Consider the following 14,964-nt stretch of genomic DNA (forward strand, 5'->3'; position numbering starts at 1 on the left):
CCGAAAGGTCATGGCTTTGTGCCCAGTCCCAGGCAATATGTAGGGGGATGGAAGGACTCAAGGGCACGTACGGGAATAATCCCCAGTGAGTTTGTCAGATTCTCCTAACCCCCTGGAAACCCCTAAGCTCCAATGTCCAAGAGGGCCCCACACCAAGCTAAGCCCCTCACCTTGTGACACCAGGTTATGCACTGACTGGGCTTTCTGGAGACCACTGCCAGAGCCAGGTAAGGCAGCCTTTTTGTGTGTCCAGCTGCTCCCCAGATTCAGGCGGCGCCGTCGAAGAATAGGGGCCACAGGCTGGGGGTTAGAGCCCCCAGGAATTGGATCGGCCTCTGGTGAGACTGCAGGGGGGCTGATGGCTCCACTGTCAGGCTTCTCACTGGGGGCCTGGAGCACCCTGATGGGTCTCTGTGGTAGTACTGGTCTCAAGGAAGAGAGAGACAGATCCCTAGAGAATGAGATGGGATACAGCCAAGCTGAGGAAGTGAAGAGAACTGAATGGTCCATCCCTGGATGTGCCAGCCTTAGCCCTCCTCCTACCATGTCCAGCAGCCACTCAAACTCCATTTTCACTACTCTTTGGGGGTCAGCAGGGCAAAGGGCAAGATCTCTTTTTTGCTGATGACAGGGGTAGGGTAGCATAATTTCTCCAAAGTTTGGAGCCAGAGAAGAGGCAGATGAGGTTCAAGCATGGGAACACAGAAGCCTAGGGTGCTGCAGAGATGCCTGACACTAGCCTTGGGGGAAGGATTGGCTTGTTTCTAATCACTTCCTAAGCAGAGACACAGGCAGAGGCGCTCACTTCTCTGCTTCGAGGGCCAGCAAGTGGATGAAGGGATCTAGGGCTCCAAGCTCAGAGTCTGGGCTCCTGTAAGTTAAGAATAATGTACCTGAGTGTAGGAGTCTGCACCTGTGACAGGAATCGGGATGATATGCTTTGAGGCTCCATCCTTTCCAGGGGTCGGCCTGGGCTACCTGACATGGAGAGAGACAGTAAGTCAGTCAGTCAACAAGTGTTTCTTAAGCTCTTCCTACGTGCTAAAACCCTGAATACCACCAGTAAGAGCTAGGCACAAATCGGAGTACCACTTCCCAGCCCTCAGGGCCCAGATTCAACCTTCTATGACAGAGAAACCCCAGGACCATCTCCCATCCACCCCTGGGCCCCTGCTCTAGGAAGAGAAGTCCTAGGACATGCTCTGCCCTGAGGTCTTTCTTCCCTTGAGCTCTCCCTCTCACAGGTGGACTGGGAACGGATCAAGGGTTATTGGCCCTCTGGCCACACCTGGAGCAGCCCCACTGGCTAGGGTCTCAAAGTGCCGTCTGAGGAACTGTTCCTGGTCAGGAGTACGGGGGCTGCCTTCCGGCAGCCCACCAGAGCCAGTTCCTCCATCCTCCTCTTCTTCCTCCTCTTCCTCTTCACCCTCAGCTGGTTCTTCAAGGTCTGAGGAGATTCCATCCACACTCAGGGGCTCTGTGCTCTCAGAGTCTAGGGAAAGGGGGTGGGGGTGGGGGTGGGGGGAGAGAACATACTATACCCATATCTTGCTTCAATTCTGCCATTCAGCCCTCCCAGAGTGGTCCTGGCCCTAAGGTATAGCCTTCTCTCCATCTGCATGCTTCCTCCGCCCACCAAGGAAGCTCTAAGGATGACAGGGTCTTCTTACCTTCATTGGGATGCTCTGGGCTGGACAGGCGGCTGCTGCTATAATCCACAGAGCAGGCGCTATCAGGACTGTGCTTCTCAGTGCCTCTGTTACTTGGGTACACTCTACCCAGTGGACCATGGGGAAGGGCCTGCACCTGGAACTCACTGCCAGGAGGGCAAGACCCAGCAAGTAGAGAGAATAAGGAGAGCAAGGAAAAGAGATTAACCACTTTATTGGACTGCTAATTTTCTTCATCTCTGGGAAGATGGTAAACTATCATTTGGGCCTATTATTTTGGGGAGATACAGATTGGGGGAGAACCAGACAGAGATCCAGCCTCCCATATCTCAGTGAGAAAGTACACATCTGAAACCATAAGATTCTAGAGGAACTAGAAGGGTAGGGACTGCACAGCCCTGCAAGGACTGGATGGGGTGGAGTGGGGTTCTTGCCTGGTATCGAGGGGAGGGCAATTGCCTGGCTCTGGGTAGACAACGCCATCTTCACTGTTCATTGGCTCCAACTCTTGAGCGAAGACCCCCTCTTCCTGAGAAATCATTTGGATAACTTGAGAACAGGCACAAGGCTTGGAAGTCAGGGACTGGGGAATACTGCCATTCTGGAAACATATGGAAAAGGCCACAGGTGAGTTTCCTGATATGAAAAGAGGTCCTCAGAGAGGGATGGAAGCAAGGTTGAGAAGAAGCTTGGACCATACTAATCCTGAAGAGAAGCTGAGCCCCTCATAGTCCTGGATAAGAACCAAAGTCCAGGGCTCTCACTGCAAATCTGGAGAGATTTATGGGTAAGATACCACATATCTGTAAATCTTTAAGCTCCTGGAAAAACCATACTCCTTTATATCCTATGGATGCCCATCCCCAGACATTACTTATTATACCTTATCACTCAGGGGGCTTAAACTGGGACACATGTCACATTTTTTTCACCCTAGTTGCCATACCAGACCCAGATATATTCCAATCTGAATCTGTAACTCAAAAAAAGATGAAAGAGCCCCAGACTTCAGGTGTAAGGTAAGGCTGACTTGGATCTTGGTGGCGGTCACCTGGGAAAGAGACCTTACCTGACCCGGATGGGCATCCACAGGAGCCGGTTGGCTATGTTTCTCAGGCTGGGCCTGAGTCAGCAGCTCCTGTGCTAGAGAGTCCTGGCTGGGTGGCCGCGGTGCTGAGGACAGTGTCTCTAATTGCCGAAGGTCTAACATGGAGCGGACGCTTAGCTCTACACCTGGCTGGGCCCATCGTCCTCGTCTTCGGGGACCTTGGCTGGTGGCAGGAGTTGGGTCCAGGAATTCTACTCCCTCCTGAGACTAAGAAAATGAAGCATAAGAGCAGGAGTCAGGGAAGGCTTCAGTTAGCCTCCACTTGCTCTGATGGATTACTTGGAGGACCTCAAAAACTAAGGATGACATGAAGAAAGCAACACTGGTCCTTGAGCAGCTAGGTGGCACAGTGGATAGAGCAGAGTTCAAATCTGGCCAGATTTGAACTCTGCTCTATCCACTGTGCCACCTACTAGCTGAGTGGCCCCGCACAAGTTACCTAATCTCTATTTACCTCAGTTTTCTCAATACTAAAATAGGGATAACAGCACCTACCTTGCAGGGTTCTTCTGATGACCAAACAGGAATATCTGAAAAGCACTTAGCATAGTGCCTGGCCCACAGAAGGTGCTCTACAAATGTTTACGCCCTCTTCCTCCCCTGAAGCAAATCAAACTCCTCAAGGGCAAGCATTGCCTCATTTCCATCTTTGTATCCCCTCCTCGTGCCTTGCATACAGCAGGTGTTTCATAAGTGTTTGTTATATGGAACACCCTAAAGCCTGGAGGAGCACACATATCCAACAGGGACCCCAAAGTCTCTCCAACCCTGAAGAGGTATCACTGCCATCTCTGACCTGGAGAACTTTAGTCCTGAAGTATGAGATGAATTCCCATAATCCCATTTTACTGGACCTTTCACTGACAGTAAAAGGAACTAGGCCTTTTTCACCCTGGGAGAGTCGACTAGAAGGAGGTGGTTTTGTTTCTTTTAAATAGCTATAAAGCAGCTATAAAAATCTTTAGTCTTTTGAGGCCGATGCTAAAGCAATACACAATTTACAGGCTCATAGGATCATAGATTTAATGCAGCAAGGGAGATGAGAGGCAATCTAGTCCATTTCCCTCATTTTACAGATGAGAAAACTAAGCTTAAGTGACTTGCCCAGGGTCACAGAGATAGTAAGCATCAGAGGCGTCCTCAGACTGAATCTAGCACTTGTCCCATGGCCACACTGCCTCCCAGTTTCCTGGCCCTGTCTGCAGCCTGGCTCCAGTTGGTGTGGCCTCAGGTTCTAATTCTGCATCCTGCCATGGGAAATCTAGACCTTGAGTTTTTACTGAATGTTCAATTCTCCAGGGTTCTTGGAGCTCTTACTGACCACTTACATCTCGTGCCATGACTGGTCAACTAACTGGATCTCCTACCAAATAATGATGAAAGCAACTTTGTTCCTGTTCTTCCAATGCTACAAGAGCTGACTGTGCCCAGAAGGAAAATGGAAAAAGGAAAGTGGGGTTTCCCACTTGGAACTGATTCTTACCCTCAATCTGTGATCAGTCCTGTTGTAAATAAACGTTAGCAAGAGGTACTCACCCGACTCATTTCCCAGTGGGACAGACTTCGGGGGAGGGCTGGACCTCGAGCTGAAGCTGTCATAGGGGAAGAATTATTGGGAAAGGGCTTTGGGGGATGCTGAGTAAATTCAATCCCAACCAACTTTCTACCCCAACTTTGACTTCTCCAGCCCCAAAAGAGACATCTCATTTGCTTCCACATCCTGATCCTGAGATCTTTCAGCTCATCCTGATGTCCTTGTTCCCCTAACTTCAGGACTTCTGAAATTTTTTTGGTCCCTGTACCCTTTTCCTTCTAGTAAGCCTTGTGGTTCCTAGTCAATATTAAAGGAAATAAGTTGGAGAGTTAACCATGTATATGGACGTAAGAAATAAAAGAGATTACTTTCAACAGGATAATATATTGAGTTACAAATAATCATCGTATCTCCTTGACAAGCTCCTACACTCCCCAGAGTGTAGCAAACCCCAGGCTGGGAACCTCTGCATTACCTCCTCTGGGCCCTTTATATGTTCTTCCTTTACACCAGGGAGACACATACCTGGATCTTTCTTGGCACCCTTGGCAAGAACGGGCAGGGCTGGCAGCTCTTCTTCCTCAGTGCCCTCATCTTCCCCATCTTTGTCACTATCTGAGGAAAGGGCTGGTACTGGAGAAAGCACTGTAGGGGCCTCTCGGCTACAATCAACAGGGATCCCAGGAGCAGGGACAGAGACAAGGGAAGGTTGTCAGTGGAGAAACTGATCAGTATTGGAGGAAGTAAATTAGAGGGTTGGGGTCTTAGGAGGAGGTGTTCATAGTTGGCCCGGGCTATGAGATGAAGGCAGGAGTCCACGTGAGCAAGGTCAAGGTCACAGAGAGGCTAGAAGCAACTCCTCAACACACACCTTTCCCTTGATCCTTACCGGCTAAGCCCAGAGGCTCTTCGAGGGGGCGACGGGCCCTGCTGCTTCCCCCCTCGCTGGCGCTGCCGAAGCTCAGCCAAACGTTGCCGCATGCTGATAGTCATCTCAGAGCTCAAGCGCCATACAAAGATGCAGCTAAGGGCAGAATTATAAGAAGAATCAGGGGAGGGAATAAAGACGAGACAGAACCTAAGGATAAGCCGCATTATCATGATACTCTCTCCCTGGGCTGGTGGGCAAGACGGCAGCAGTTCAGAATAGGGCTGATGATATCAATGAGGATATCAATCTCAACCAGAAACCCTTGCTTAAATTCACCAATCAATTAACCAGGAAGCATTTAGGAAGCACCTGCTACAATCCAGAAACTGTGATAGCACTGGGGACACAAAGGTAAAAAAGTCCTTGTTCTGAAGGAACTTGTATTACAACAGAGGAAACAACAAATACATACGTACGTTTATACTTGACAAGCGAAATAAACACAAGCCAATTTAACAGGGATGGGGAAGGCAATAGCAGTTTAGGGCCTCATGAGAAGGCGTCTGAACTTTGAAGGAAACAAGGGATTCTAAGAGATGGGGATGAGGGGGAAGTGTGTTCTAGGCAAGGACAATAGCCAGTGTAAAAGCATAGAGAAGAGAGATCAAGTTTTGTGTACAAGAAACAGAAAAAAACCACCTGATGCTAGAAGTCCATTCACACTAACAGATAGTCAAGCTAAGAAAGTCTTGCTCCAGAACCTTTCAGAAGAGAAGCTACAGTGGGAAATGTGGCTCCCTCTCCCAAGGGAGGCTACTCCTGCTCACCTGTCTCCTGATACAGAGATAAGATGTTTGCAGTCATTGCTGAACTTCATGCCAGTGACAATCTCTGGGGAAGACAGACAATACAGTTCATGAGCCTCCCACAATCCCCACCAGGAGCCTGTCCAAACTAGAGGGGAGCTGACCACGGGTTAAACCAGCCCTGTTTAGGTTTAGGGCCACCTGGAGGAAAGGAAGAACTCACCTGAATGACCATACATGGTAGCTACACACTCTCCTGAGGAGAAATCAAAAATGGAGAGGTTCTTGTCTGAACAGCTGGTAGCAATGTAGATGCCCGAGGGGTCCGTCTGAACCTAAAGGATGAGGTATTTGATTGGGGGAGGTAAGAGGCAGGCTGGGGCAGAAAAGCACTCAACACTCTCCATTGAAATGGGATCCCCACCAACCCTTGCATTGCTACCAAGCCTGAAAGGTCTCCTTACCTTGATGAGGGTCCCATCCTCACCCTGTGACCCTTTGTAGAGTTTTTTCTGCTTCCCACTGCTGATATTAAAGATCCTAAGGAAATACAGGAGAGGATTTACTTTCTTTGGCCCACACAGTATATGCACTGTGGGAGGCAGTGATCAGCACATGGCTGGGTGACAGATGAGCCTTTTCCTCTCTTGCCCCTCTCCCCCTACCCCATCCCAGACAGGTAACACCCTTCTGACAAGAGTAAGGATCACAAGGGAGAATCCTAAATATCAAAATAGAGGAAGCATCAAGATCAACATGGCCCTGGCCTCTGGTCAAAACCAGAGCTTTCTAAAGTTATGTGTATATAACTGGTACCTTGGGGGGTAGGTGAGCAGAACTGATCCATCTCAGGAGAGCATACCTACCTAATATTTCTGTCTTGGCAGCCAATGGCTGTGTACTTCCAGCTGGGTTCCACATCCATGTCATACAGGGTTGTCTTTCGCACCACATGGTGTGTCCGTGTAAATTGCACCCCATCTCCAGACTGCAGGGGACACAGCAGTAGACAGGGCCCAGTCTCAAATACTTGCCCCTTCAGAAACCCTCCAGCCCCAGGAGCCTTCACTCCCATCTCCCTGTAACACCTCTTAGGCAGATGGAGGCTCTCTGTGGCAGCTATCAGTGCCCATTCTCCATCCTGCCCCAGTGAGGCCTGGAGTCCCCAGGGTCCATTACCTTCTGTGCAGTACGGAAGTAGATGCTCTTGTCTGCTCCACAGCTGATCATGCGGACCTGCCCATCACTTGCTACAAAGGAGAAGGCTTAGCTGCCCTAGCTGTCTCTGCAGCAGGAATTCCCTTCCTTTGCTTTGTTCCCCATGTCGATTTGTAACTAGTTTATCAGACAGCTCACAATCTTGACAGTCTTAACACCATCAAATCTGTACCATGCTCTGCTCCTAAATGTAGCCCTGACTGATGCCCAGCACTCCTCCCAACTTACAGGAAGACCCTTATGGCCCTAGGAAGCAAGAGGAATATCAGAACATGTCTTAAACCCCATAGTCCTCTCCTCCCTTGAATCTTACCTGCAAATTTGACTGAAGTGATGGAAGAAGAATGTTCGTCCAGTGTTTGTTGCAAACTATATTCTCGTCCAGCATCCAGCACGTGGATAAGACGGTCTCTGCTTGCTGAGGCCAGCAGTTTTAGGCCTGTGACCAGAGCCCAAAGGAGGAATTAATCAATCAGTAGATAAAAACTCAGGGGATATTAGATCCCATAGTCTGGATCCAGTTGGCGTGTGAAATGTGCACATATGGAGGAGTGAGGAGGAAGAGGAGAAGATGGCAGAAAGAACAGAACCCCAAAGCACTTCAGGGAGAACAGCCAGGGATAGGGAGTGCTCAGAAACTTACTCTCTCCCCCATTTTGAAGGGGAATATATCGCTCTGCTCCAGACCAAATTAGTAGTACAGGCCTGGACCAACCACGCAGGGCCACCCTCATTCACCTGTGTCTGGCTTGGAATATTCCAGGCATAGAATCTCTGAGTCATGGGCCTCGACACGTAGCATCTCACTCAGGGACTGCAGCTCATGTACCCTGCAAGGATGAGAGTGGAAATATTTTACTGCCAGAGAATTTACATGAGAACGGAAGTCCCTTACTAACTGGCACGCTCCCTTCCCCCACTCTTTCAGGCCACAGCCCTTCAAATCTGATATTCACCATGGAACCAGCTCCCTCAGGTTATGCTGTGACAGTGAGAACAATGGTCGTATCTCATGATGAGACTTACCTAAGCGTGCCTACCCGGTCCCCTGATGCCAGGTGCTGTCCATTAGGGCTGATGCAAACAGAACGGATTCCCACACGGGTATCTACCAATGACCCATCGGTTTTGTCTCCACCCCCTGGCAGCTCTGTGTCCAGCAGGGCCTGGGTGTTCCCATCCACGTAGATTATCTTGATCAGGTCCTAGTTGGGGGTAAAAGTTGAGTGAGGTAGCCACGATGGCCTCACACTGAGTACAACACAGCTAGCCAAAAGAAAAGGAGGATTCATAGAGCACATAGTTGTGGGGATGAGACACACAGATTCCAAGGAACAGGCTCCTGAACATAAAAAAGCAAACTGGGGGGATGAGCGGCCCCCAATTTGGGGCAGGATCCTCATTCTCACATTGCTGAGGATGTTGCGGTGTAGCGCAGAGCCGTGGACGCCAGAGCTCTCAGTGTTCCATAGGCGGATTGTATTGTCTGAGGAGCAGGTGATGAAGGAGCTGGGGGGCAGACAAGCCTGGTTACTGTCCTTTACTTCAGGGTATACCTAGGAGTAGAGGGAGAAGAGACAGGACCCAGAGGTACAACTCCAACTCTGCCCAAGAATGGGTATACAAGGGGTACATAGGAAGGGGTCTGAGATACATGGGGACTGCAAATTCAAGTTCATCCATTGAGGCCTTCTCCTACTCCTTGATATGAGGCCTCTCTTGGAATACTAGGAAGTAGCATGAAGAGAGTGCCATCATCTGTACATCCTAGGGCTCCTGGCTTTCTTTCAAGAAAACAGACCCTCCCTCTCATTACATACCTCCACACTCCAGACGCAAGAAGAATGGTAAAGGGCTGAGTACACTTTGCCCACTTTCTTGGGGTCTCTTACATCCCACACATAGAGGCTATGGTCATTGTAAACACAGGACAGCCACTGATTAGTGGGATCAAAGGTCAGGGCGATGGTGTCTGGATACTTGGCATCAGCAGTACCAGAGAAGAGGCGGCTGTGAGGGAATAGACAGGGCAACCGTGTAAGAAGAAAGCTGATATAATGAGGGATAAAAGGAATAAAGAAATGGGTAGTCCAGGAAAAAAGGAGCAGAATGTGGGAATCTCTGGTTCATTCCCAGAGACCTCCAACTGAAAAGGCCAAAGAAGCTGATGTTCTCCTCATTTACTATAAATTAATAGAAGATGAGAGAAAAGGGGGGAGGAAGAGAAGAGGCAAAGAGAGGAGTCAAAAGGGCATACACAACTCACCTAGCCTCGGTGATGCTGGCAATGTCAGTCCCCAGGGCATGGGGCCTGGGCAGTGTACTGAGGAAGTGAAGATTCGAGGGGTTGAAGAGACGGACGGTCCCGTCAGCACAGCCACAGAAGATGTAGTCTGGGCTCACTGAGATGCAATGGGCCACTGTGGTCTAGGGAGAAAAGGTACTCAGTTATAACCCACTTTTCGTGAAGAAAGGCAGAATGAATAACATCCCCCCAACACTTCCCCCTACTCGGGGATATGTGTCTACCACAGCTATGCACTCCTACACAACTGCCCCCACCATTCCCTCTTCCCTTTGCTTCCGTCAACCAGTCACTTGTTTACAAGAGAAAATGGCAAAACCTGGGCAAGGAAAGAAGCAAGCATGGTCGTTGCTGCCCAGAGCGCTCTGGCTGCCTTCTAGCAGCTGCCAGAGCAGCACTGACTAGGGAGGACAAGGAGAGTGGGATGCACTCCCTACAGGGCTACTCAGAAAGCCCGGGACACACAGGGAACACTCGTCAAGCACCAGGAGTGGTTCTAGGTAGAGTAGCAGGGGAGCAGGGAAAGTGACAAGGAAGATGAAGCAGGAGGGGCTAGACAAATATTCAAAAGAGCCATAGAAAAAGTGAGAGAGAAAAGGAAAGTCTAGGCACCACTTACTGTGAAGCTGTCTGTATTCTGAGTAGAGGAAGGGAAAAGCAGAAAGAGAGAGCAGAAAGGAAGCAGTTACACAGCTAGTCAGGGGCTCTGTGCTGAGCCAGGTTCCATCTCCCTGGGTCTTGCTTCCTCATGGAGGAATACCATCCCACACAAGGCCTCTTTCCCTTTCCTGCTGGTTGTCAATGGGGTCATAATCTTCAGGTGCCCTTGGTGAGCTGATCTAGGCGCTAGATTTCTCCATGAGCCAACCAGAAATCCCGCCTGGGACCTTTTAGTGGTCAGACCCACACTTACCCGAAGTTCCACCCATTTGTCCAATAGCCTTCGATCACTAAATTCACACAGCAGTCCAGAAGAGGTGATACAGAAAGTGCTGTCTGCTTTCTTTCCTCGGCCACATGCCACATCAGTAAAAAGGTTGTTCCGAAGCTCCCCCAACAGTCCTGAGCGGCCTAGCAAGGGCACTGTGGTATTCACCTATGGGCACATATTGCTAATCATCAACCGTCCTAGTCACAAAGAAGAGGGTGAATAGGTTTTGGGCAGGAAGGGAAGATACAATCACAGACATCTAGGACTCCTTGGCCTAAGCTGTGGCTTTCCCAGTAAGTCTGACTGAAAACCAGATGTCTGGAAGGATATAGAGGGTAAGGGCTTGTAGGGGCTGGAATCAGTGGTAACCTCTAAGATGGTGGCCACTTTCAACATCACTCTCACCTTTGAAGTCTTGCTGTCATCCAGGTACCAGAATTTGATGTGCCGGTTGCCAGCAGTGACAAAGTAGCTACAGTCCTCAGAAAAGGACACAGCCATCACTCGACTTGAAACCTTATTGGAAGCTACCACAATGTTTTTCTGGGGAGATAGCCGAAACAATAATTAGGAAACTGCTCTTCAAGGCCTAGAATAGGGCTTGCAGAAGGTTGAGATTCTGAGCCTAGAGGAAGACTGGGTACAATGAGGATCCCTGATCAAAAGAGAAAAACATTTCCCTCTGTGTAAGGCTTAGGAAAATTTCTTCCTACAGGGATCTCTTGATGATATCCTGATAGCTCCTTCAGCCTCCAAAGTTGGCTATATTACTACTCCTTTCTATGGTGTACATCATTTCTAAGAATGTGTCTATGAGCAGCAGCACGGGGGCAGAAACAGACCAACCAACAGAATTATCTCCCCGTCCTTCCCCAACCTGCCTCTTGGGCTGGTCTTTGCCAGGGTCCACGCATTTACCCCCCTTAGCTTCCCACTCACCTTCCAGGACCAGACATTGACAATCATGTCATGCTGATAGCCCACAGAGACGATGTACTTGGCGCTGGGGGAAAAGGACACACAGGCCACACCATACTTGTGCTCTTGTAGTTCTGCCACCTGGTTACGCTCGGCCACATCCCACACACGTACAGCAGGCATGTGCCCACTCTAAGGAAAGCATTGAGGAAGCTGGAGATGCCCACAATAGCCCTGGACCACCTTCTACCTTTGCATGAGTTACCTGTGTACCTGCTTTATCTCCCCTAGACTAGAAGTCTCATAGGCATCCCTACACTCATGAAACTTACTTTTCATCTTCCTATACTCCCTGAGTTTAGCAAATAACAATAATGACGATAATATAACAACAAATAACATTTATATAGCCCTAGAGAAGGCATTCAATAAATGTTTATTGAATGAATATTAGAGTGGGTGACAATAACAATGCAGGGAGCGCCTGACTCCCTGACTTCTATGGCGATAGGAATGGAGAAAAGGTAGACAACAGGGGATGCACATGATACTCTTCTACAATTCAAGTCCCTGGCTCACCATTGCTTCCTTTTAGCTACACCCCAATAGGAGGCAAGAAGCATTATGTCTGGACCCAGCAGGGGGCCCTAGAGGGCAAAATACAGTATCCAAGGACAGCCACTAAAGGGAACTAAAAGAACCCGGCATCGGGCCAGGAGGGCTAAACATCAAAGGGGCCCAGGCCGAGTTCTTGCCTAGTGTTACTGGCTCCCTCCCTGTCACTCACCTCTCCAGTGACCAGGTACTTGCCATCTGGGGAGAAGGCAAGAGCAGTGATGGTTTTCCTACAAAAGAAAGAAATAAGTGAAAGCCAGGACAGGTACAACTGGATATCTGTGTAGGTACACCTGGCATCCAGACAACCTGGCTAGGCTATAGCAATAAAGGAGGCTGTTTGGGCAGCCAAAGGAGGCCCCATGACAGAAATGCAGGTTTCCCTGCTAGTAAAAGGAGAGCACCCATCCCCCAAAGAGGGTATCACGAGGTCAAGATACAGAGGACAGATCTCTCCACCACACCTACTCAGATAAGGAGAAATGAGAACAGAGAACAGCCTAATCCCAGGGTGCACATGGAACGAAGTTCCCTGGAGCTCAGTGCTGATTTACCTGGAACTGTTGAGGATGTGGTGCTGTTTGTGCTTTCGAGGATTGAATAAAACAACTACACATCTGGAAGAGATAGTACAGGAATAATCAGTGAGATTTCCACAGCTGACCTCATCTTATAACTTCTTGAAACTCATTTTTTTCCCTTTCCAATCTATCAAAATATACCCCCCAAAACATTTATTTTAACTACACAGAGTTCTGATTATATCATCAGTCTAACAAAAAAATCATTATTGCCTCATGAACCTAGGCCTTCTGGTAGAAAGCTGGACTGGTTGGAAGTTTCAGGGAGCCTCAGGTACCAACTCTGAATTAGTGCATCAGAAAGAGAAAAGCCTGTGGGATATAAGCCCAAAGTTACTACCTACATTGCCCAGGAGTGTTTTCTTGAGTTTGGGCCTGAAGAGCGAACTAGTTCTGCTTCTATCCTATAACACGCTTCTCATATTTTCTCTCAAGTACTGTTAGATAAGAATATGTCCCTCTAGGAGTGCATTCATATTCCTCCACTGAAACTGAAGGGGCTTCTCTGGAGCCCCTATCACCAGCCTGGTACTAAGTATCAGTCCTACTTCTAATTCTGCCCAGGTGCCAGGGACAAAACTTCCCTTAAGCAATGGCTGGATAAGTCCCTCTCCCATGCACTTACCCTACTAAGAAAGAGAAAAGTACACGTCACAAGGAAAACTGAACACACATCATCATCTCTCTCCTGGCCTATTCAATCCACTCAGCTACCAATGTAATAGCACATGTCACTTCATTACTCAACAAATTCCAGTGGTTTCCCATTATCTCTAGGATTAATTATAAAGAATTATTGTTTAGCATTAAAGTTCTTTGTAACCTGGCCCTTTCCAGTCTTCTTACACTTTCCTTCCCTCCATGCACTCTGTAATCCAACTAGGTCTTTCACTGGCTATCCCTATCCCTGCAATGGTCTTTCTCCTTACCTCTGACTCTTAGTTTCTCTGGCTTCCTTAGAGACTCAGCTCAAACTCTACTTTCTTCAAGATGCCCTTCCTAGGTCTCCCAGACTTTAAGGGCCTTTTCCTATGAGACTCCCTTCTACCTACTCTGTCTATATCTTAGGCCTATGTAGTTATCCATGTGTTGTCACCCTCTATTAGAATATAAGATCCTTGAAAGCAGGGACTGTTTTTGTTGTTCTCTGCACCTCTAGCATAGTGCTTGGCACAGAGGAAAAGCTTGATGAATGCTTGCTGACTCCCTGATTGACCTCAAATGGCCATCCACCCACATGGCAGGTCCACACATTTATCAAACAGATGTAGGCATGTACTTACTCTATGTACCTAGAAAGGGGATGGGCAACCACTACACATGTTCTCCTGTGGCTCAGGAAAGGGGTTAGAGGCCAAGGAAAGGCAGAACTAATAAATGGCTCATCATGAAAAAAAGATGGGAAGCAAGAAGACAGAAAAGGTTACCACTTGTCTGCTTCTTGATATGCCTCTGCTATTGTTGTAGCTCCTAAGATTCTCTGGCCCCATGTGGCTCTAGGTAACCCCAGACAAAGATTCATGCTATCTTCAGTGGTCCAAAATAGGACTAGACATCCTTCACAGTGGTAGAAGCATTTTCTCTAGCCATAGAGATATAATTTCTATGGCGAAGCATTAAAACTTGATGGAACTTGGTCTAGAGAAATATTCCAGAGCCCCAGGAGTGGGGTAGTAAGGCAGGAACTTCTCCTTAGGCAATCAGGGAAGTTTCTCTGACTTCCTGCTGGATCTTAGGACCCATTATATCTTCTTCCTCCTTTTGTCATCTAATTTGTAGCTGCAGGGTCCCCAGAACTGTTTGACAAAAATGAACACAAAGCCTGCAGCACCAGGAATGGTGGAGAAAAACAGTGGGAATCCCTTCATTAACGAGGAAATTCATTAATTAGGGAAGCCAACCAGAAACCATAACAGTCCAAAAAATTAACATCACTTCTGTTTGATGGGAACCTAAGCAGATAAAAGTTTCTATCCAACACTATTCACCACTTAACCATCCATTTTTACATGGATGCTTCTAATCTAAAGACCAAATTAAGCACACTGGATAAACCAATCTGAAGGATAATTGAAGACATTTACCTCTAAAAGGCAACTTTCTCTAGCTAGGGGTGCTGAAATGTGTGGTCTGCATGGGGGAGGAAAGAGGAGAGAACAAACTTGTATTAAGCACTGACTATGCTTTATAAATACAATTTTGCCCAGAGTTGTCACACTGATTAGCAATGACTTAAAAATCCTGAGTCACATCATCACTCTCCCCTTGTCTCTTCCTTCCTCATATGGCTCTCTCCCTGTTTGTCTTTTCTTGTTCCCCTACCCTCATTCTCTTTCTTGTATGTCTTTCTTCCCTTTCAGTCACCATCATCTCATACCTGTTCCTCCATCCATTACACCAGACAGAA

General features: G+C 48.2%; 1 protein-coding gene across 2 annotated transcripts in view; it reads right to left on the reverse strand.

Moving 5' to 3' along the window:
- MAPKBP1 (mitogen-activated protein kinase binding protein 1) overlaps positions 1-14,964 on the reverse strand; it is an 86,232-nt gene that overhangs the window by 15,272 nt on the left and 55,996 nt on the right. Inside the window, exons 4-28 of one of the 2 annotated variants that reach the window (XM_027869944.1) lie at positions 12,531-12,593; positions 12,149-12,206; positions 11,383-11,553; positions 10,849-10,986; positions 10,426-10,608; positions 9,474-9,634; positions 9,028-9,217; positions 8,617-8,763; positions 8,234-8,412; positions 7,946-8,037; positions 7,521-7,646; positions 7,169-7,239; positions 6,856-6,977; positions 6,454-6,529; positions 6,213-6,324; positions 6,011-6,074; positions 5,202-5,336; positions 4,838-4,974; positions 4,315-4,370; positions 2,740-2,985; positions 2,105-2,199; positions 1,671-1,816; positions 1,289-1,492; positions 894-978; positions 171-451 (exon numbers count right to left, since the gene is read on the reverse strand). In XM_027869944.1, the coding sequence (XP_027725745.1) occupies positions 171-451; positions 894-978; positions 1,289-1,492; positions 1,671-1,816; positions 2,105-2,199; positions 2,740-2,985; positions 4,315-4,370; positions 4,838-4,974; positions 5,202-5,336; positions 6,011-6,074; positions 6,213-6,324; positions 6,454-6,529; positions 6,856-6,977; positions 7,169-7,239; positions 7,521-7,646; positions 7,946-8,037; positions 8,234-8,412; positions 8,617-8,763; positions 9,028-9,217; positions 9,474-9,634; positions 10,426-10,608; positions 10,849-10,986; positions 11,383-11,553; positions 12,149-12,206; positions 12,531-12,593 (3,338 nt within the window). Of the gene's footprint in view, positions 1-170; positions 452-893; positions 979-1,288; positions 1,493-1,670; positions 1,817-2,104; positions 2,272-2,739; positions 2,986-4,314; positions 4,371-4,837; positions 4,975-5,201; positions 5,337-6,010; positions 6,075-6,212; positions 6,325-6,453; positions 6,530-6,855; positions 6,978-7,168; positions 7,240-7,520; positions 7,647-7,945; positions 8,038-8,233; positions 8,413-8,616; positions 8,764-9,027; positions 9,218-9,473; positions 9,635-10,425; positions 10,609-10,848; positions 10,987-11,382; positions 11,554-12,148; positions 12,207-12,530; positions 12,594-14,964 lie in introns of both variants that reach the window. The other variant, XM_027869943.1, reaches the window with a different exon arrangement.

The sequence above is a fragment of the Vombatus ursinus genome, unplaced genomic scaffold, assembly GCF_900497805.2.
Source record: "Vombatus ursinus unplaced genomic scaffold, bare-nosed wombat genome assembly UNPS02014794.1, whole genome shotgun sequence".
NCBI lineage: Eukaryota > Metazoa > Chordata > Mammalia > Diprotodontia > Vombatidae > Vombatus > Vombatus ursinus.